The following is a 6,209-nucleotide window of genomic DNA, read 5'->3' on the forward strand; positions in this document are numbered from 1 at the left end:
AACCTACGAAGAAAAACAGTACGGTAGTCAGCGTGAAACCCAACATTAATTTAATAAGAAAAACAGTACGGTAGTCAGCATGAAACCCAACATTAATTTAAGAATATAAACTGTACGGTACTCAGCGTGAAACCCAACATTAATTTAATAAGAAAAACAGTACGGTAGTCAGCATGAAACTCAACATTAATTTAATAAGAAAAACGGTACGGTAGTCAGCATGAAACCCGACATTAATTTAAGAATAGAAACTGTACGGTAGTCAGCATGAAACCCAACATTAATTTAAGAATATAAACTGTACGGTACTCAGCGTGAAACCCAACATTAACCTACGAAGAAAAACAGTACGGTAGTCAGCATGAAACTCAACATTAATTTAATAAGAAAAACGGTACGGTAGTCAGCATGAAACCCGACATTAATTTAAGAATATAAACTGTACGGTAGTCAGCGTGAAACCCAACATTATTCTAAGAAGAAAAACAATACGGTAGTCAGTATGAAACCCAACATTAACCTGAAAAACAAAACCAACAGTAGTCAGCATGAAACCCAACATTATTCTAAGAAGAAAAACAGTACGGTAGTCAGCATGAAACCCAACATTAATTTAATAAGAAAAACGGTACGGTAGTCAGCATGAAACCCGACATTAATTTAAGAATATAAACTGTACGGTAGTCAGCATGAAACCCAACATTCATCTGGGGTATAAACAACACGGTTGTCATTTTTACAATACAAAATAATGTACTCGGTCACTTGGATTAGAAAGGAATGTCTGACTTTATTTTGAAGTAAACACACATCACTTTTACTCCTAAGCTCAAAATATTCAGCCACTTTGAATAACACTAACAAAAAGCTTTATCTGTTCCACAGGGAGAAAAGAATTGAATGTGATCCTTCTACTCACCAGCGTGGTGATGTTCCGACTAACAACAGAATCCTCAGAGCGAGTCGGTTATGGAGGTTACAATGCTCCACTGCCGTGGCCGCTATCAGACTACCCAGAAATATCATATTGATCTCCTATACAAACAAAAGTAACATTCACTCAGGATCACTTATAGTTATTTATGTACCTTGAATTAGAAAAACGTTGTTGTTTGTTATTAAGCACAAAGCCACACAAAGGGCTATCTCTACTCTGCCCACAATGGGTATCGAAACCAGGTTTCCAGCAGTATAAGTCCGCAGACATGCCTCTGTTCCAGCTTTACAGGTTAAATATCAGTCACTATTTATGATAGTGCAGTCCTCTTTTTCAAATTATAAGACACAGAATAGGATATTCTAAATAAAAAGGACTAATCTGTTAAACTTGACTCAAGAACCATGACTTTAAACAGGTACTTTGAGTTCTATCCAAATGATGTTAAGAAAACCTAAACCAAAAATGACAGAATGTGTTATTTATGTTGAAGAGAGTGATCCTTTATGAAGACCCCCCCCCCCTCCCCCAAGCACCTAAAAGTCACCCTGGTGGGACAGCGGTAAGTTTACGAACTTACAACGTTAAAATCCATGGTCTGATTCTATATGGTGGACACAACAGAGAGTCTAACGTGACTTTACTTTTAAAACAAACAAACGCATCTACAAATAAAAAAAAAGGCTTTACAAGGGTTAATAATATGTATCAAAATGTCGAATATAACGTGTTCTTTGTGTAAGAAAACGAAATGAATTTTTAATAATTATTTCTCACTGAAAGATTATTTATGGTTGGTTTATTCATAGGATTCCTAGGTTTAATGTTTATTATTCAAGGATTATTTGTGGGCTTTAATAGCTGAACATTCCTCTATATATAGAAACTTTCCAAACGTGAACATTAACATAACCCGAATATGTTTTTTTTCAGTTCTTACAAATTGAAGATACAAACCAGGTTTTGTCTAAATTAAAATGTTTTACAACTTCAATTTCACCATAACACGTGGTTTAAAATTTATAAAATCATCACATATTTTAACTAAACAAATAGTTTTTTTTATTTCGAGTACTTATAGGTGTCATGAACACAAATCGGTCGAAGGATTAAGTCAGTTCATTGCGATGCGATTTTATACGGTTCATCATCTCAATGAAATTTAAGGCTACACTTCTCAATTTCTAGTAATCAATTGTTGTCTGAACGAGCACTTACAACAGATGAAGTGTTTAACATTTAATTTAAAACGACTTTTGTCACAGTAATTTACTGAAAGATGAATAAATCGGTCATTGTAAGAATTAGGCTTACCTTCATATAAATTTTGCAGGTTTCGTCTGTGCTGAGTATGCCAAACAATGGAAGAAAAACTACAGGTATCAAGGCAGTGACGGCGAGAGGCATAATTTCCATTAGCCAAAAACAGGCCATTAATAAGAGAACATAGGCACATTTTGCTTCCTACAAACAATGTTAGTAATGATATCATTAATAATACATACAAATAGCTAACTTAGTTACATTTGAGGTTCTACAATACATTAATGATTTGTTAAAAACTGATACAAATAGTATTTAATTTCATTAATGACACCGAGAAAGATTATTTGTATACTCATATGTTGCAACGTGTCATGAAGAGTACGTTCAATGCGAATTTTTTATCAGTTCAAGTTTTTTGTTCAAATTATTCATTCAGTTTAGAAGTAGTAATTGAGTCCATATATTTTGAAGTGTTAGTAGATTCATAGAATGTCTCATATCTTTAGGTGATTTGGAAAGAACAGAAATTCAACAGAAATGTTTACAAATAATTCGGACAATTAGAGATAAGAAACCATGGTTCCAAGGTTAACTGTACAACAAATGGATTTTGAATGTCTTAGACCTTTTTATTATCTATAACAATATAAAGCAAGCTGATAAAATCGTTGGTACAATAGACGTGTTCATCAATGAAGTCGCTCACAACAATAAAACGTTTAAGATACAGTTACAGCTGGTACAATAGACGTGTTCATCAATGAAGTCGCTCACAGTAATAAAACGTTTACGATACAGTTACAGCTGGTACAATAGACGTGTTCATCAATAAAGTCGCACACAAGAATAAAACGTTTGCTTTGAAGTTTGATTGTTTTTTCTTCTAGACCTCTAACTTCTTATTTCATTTAATAGAAATATAAAGCTCTTGACGTTTCGAGAAAACAAAAGATTTAGAAGATACTATAGGTCATGTTGAAAGCTCTTAAAACATCTCTAACAGAGCCGTAACTATATCTTTGTTTTCGATAACATACAATAGTTGCTGAAAATTGTTTTATGTAACATATGCTTTTGATATGAATGGACTACGCTTCCAAAAAAATAAATAAATAAAAATATTAAATACTAGCGGCTAAATGTTTCGTTCTGTATAACAATGAAGACAAATTCAGAATTGTAATAATGTATTTTTTTAATAATATAATGATTAACAACTAGTTATACAGGGTCCCCGAAAGTCTTATGTTTCAGGAGGAAATAAAATCAAAATTAAGAGCAACACATATTTTTATTTCTTGATTTTGAAGTTCATATATCATGCTGTGTTGTAGCCTACAGAGTGCGTAATTCTTCTCGTGATTCATGGCATTCGCACGTTTTACTGACGTCACGACAGTACAAATCGCAACGTTAAGCGTGCCTTATGTGACGTCATTTTAATCCCTACTGACTGACTGACAGACAATACACTACTGTATTGTGGTGCGAGTGGTTAAAACAGGTGCCCCCTTCAGGCGGTCTTCGGCACTCTTTTGGGGAATTAAAAGAAACACAGGAACCAGCCAAATTCACAGTAGTGTTATTAGGCTCCATAATAGAACCATAAGAACCAGCCAAATTCAAATTATTATTATTAGGTTCCATAATAGAACCATATGAACCAGCCAAATTCACATTATTATTATTAGGTTCCATAATAGAACCATAAGAACCAGCCAAATTCACATTATTATTATTAGGTTCCATAATAGAACCATAAGAACCAGCCAAATTCACATTATTATTATTATTATGTTCCATAATAGAACCATAAGAACCAGCCAAATTCACAGTAGTGTTATTAGGCTCCATAATAGAACCATAAGAACCAGCCAAATTCACATTATTATTATTATTATGTTCCATAATAGAACCATAAGAACCAGCCAAATTCACATTATTATTATTATTATTAGGTTCCATAATAGAACCATAAGAACCAGCCAAATTCACAGTAGTGTTATTAGGCTCCATAATAGAACCATAAGAACCAGCCAGATTCACAGTAGTGTTATTAGGCTCCATAATAGAACCATAAGAACCAGCCAAATTCACATTATTATTATTACTAGGCTCCATAACAGAACCATAAGAACCAGCCAAATTCACATTATTATTATTAGGTTCCATAATAGAACCATAAGAACCAACCAAATTCACATTATTATTATTAGGTTCCATAATAAAACCATAAGAACCAGTCAAATTCACATTATTATTATTAGGTTCCATAACAGAACCATAAGAACCAGCCAAATTCACATTAATGTTATTTCTAGGCTCCATAATAGAACCATAAGAACCAGCCAAATTCACATTAATGTTATTCCATTTCTTAACACCTGACTCTGATTCTTTCCTAAAAAATCGTAAATGTAAACCTTTCTGATAATATCACAACAAACTTACTACTTCATCAGGTAAACTTTTCGAGAATAATAGATTCTGAAAAAAGGGGGGGCATCTATAATCTTCTTAAAAACAAGCATAGAAAACGACATTCATATAAGTTAGTGCGCGTGGAATCTAAGATAGCTGTTAGAACTTCTCATCGTAATCGTTACAGTTCATGAAGGTTCGTTAGTTTCAGTCCACCAGTGGCTCAATGGTAAGTTTGCAGGCTTACGACGCTAAAAAGTGGGTTTTGATACGCGTGGTGGGCAGAGCACAGACAGCTCTGCGCTTAACAAAAACCCAACTTATATTCTATGAAAGTACTTATTTTACACAGCCTTAAGTTTTTTAACACTAATTTTGTTGTATACAAAACCCGAATCTTAATGCCGGTTATGCTGCTCCAGAATTGGGACTTTTGTTTGACATTTACCGGTTCACTAATTAACTTTAATTAACTGAATCATCATTTAGAGCTTAAGTTCAACTCCCTGTATTAAATAGTATAAGTTCTCGTTGTACGTTTCATTTGAAATTGACTAGACAGAAATAAATGCTATGTATATTCTTATATAATATTTTTGTATCAGTGGAAATTTAACAAAATATTGGTATTTTACTGAAACCTTACAGTGAGATAGATGTTCCATCACATACGTTCCTGAAAGTCATACACAAAAAGTAGTCATTCGAGAACCATTGAAGTAATACATAAGTTCCTCGAGATCATACATAACACATTGTCATTCGAGAACCATCGAAATATCACATACGTTCCTGAAGGTCATACACAAACAACAGTCATTCGAGAACCATTGAAGTAATACATAAGTTCCTCGAGATCATACATAACACATTGTCATTCGAGAACCATCGAAATATCACATACGTTCCTGAAGGTCATACACAAACAACAGTCATTCGAGAACCACTGAAATATCACATACGTTCCTGAAGGTCATACACAAACAATACTCACTGGGGGAGAGCACAGACAGCTCATTGCGTTAAGTTTGAGTTTAACAACAACAAAAGAAACAAAAATCAAGCTTACCGGAGTTCCGATCTTAGCTGGAATTGGTATCAATAATAGTGGTATGAGAAAGGCGAAGAGTGTCTTGCGAATGCGGAATATTTTTTTCAGCGTTGACCAAATTACGACAAACATTATTTAGCTGGTTCTCAGTTCTTTGGATTAAAGGAGACAACTCCTGTCGTCGAAATGATTTCGAAAAATCAATCCGTCACCTAGGCTTAAATAAGTTCGTTCAGAAGCGTGTCAAGATTAATCCGTAAAGATCTTGTGGATATATTATCCTCAAAGCCCAATCTTATCTTTACTTCAAGTACAGTTGAGAACCTCTGACTCAAGCGTTATAAACTTTGACAAGTACTTTCGATCGATACCACGTGAATTGTGATACGGTAAGAATTGGATTGTTTAGAAGTCACGAGTTATGTTTCACGCTACCCCACCTGATGAGTAATTCCTAGCGGACGAAAGGAATATTTGCACATAATAATTCTCTATTATAAAAAATAAAATAGATGGAGTGTTTTGTTTAATGTT

General features: G+C 33.9%; 1 protein-coding gene across 1 annotated transcript in view; it reads right to left on the minus strand.

The window, feature by feature from the left end:
* The window catches only part of LOC106468248 (solute carrier family 13 member 5-like), a 20,677-nt gene extending 14,671 nt beyond the window's left edge, over positions 1 to 6,006 (minus strand). Inside the window, exons 1-4 of the mRNA XM_022396577.1 lie at positions 5,694 to 6,006; positions 2,252 to 2,401; positions 919 to 1,035; positions 579 to 612 (exon numbers count right to left, since the gene is read on the minus strand). Coding sequence (XP_022252285.1) covers positions 579 to 612; positions 919 to 1,035; positions 2,252 to 2,401; positions 5,694 to 5,807 — 415 coding nt within the window. The 5' untranslated portion in view covers positions 5,808 to 6,006. The remainder of the gene's footprint in view (positions 1 to 578; positions 613 to 918; positions 1,036 to 2,251; positions 2,402 to 5,693) is intronic.
* Between the last annotated feature and the right edge of the window lie 203 nt (positions 6,007 to 6,209).

Source organism: Limulus polyphemus, unplaced genomic scaffold, assembly GCF_000517525.1.
Source record: "Limulus polyphemus unplaced genomic scaffold, Limulus_polyphemus-2.1.2 Scaffold2934, whole genome shotgun sequence".
Lineage (NCBI taxonomy): Eukaryota > Metazoa > Arthropoda > Merostomata > Xiphosura > Limulidae > Limulus > Limulus polyphemus.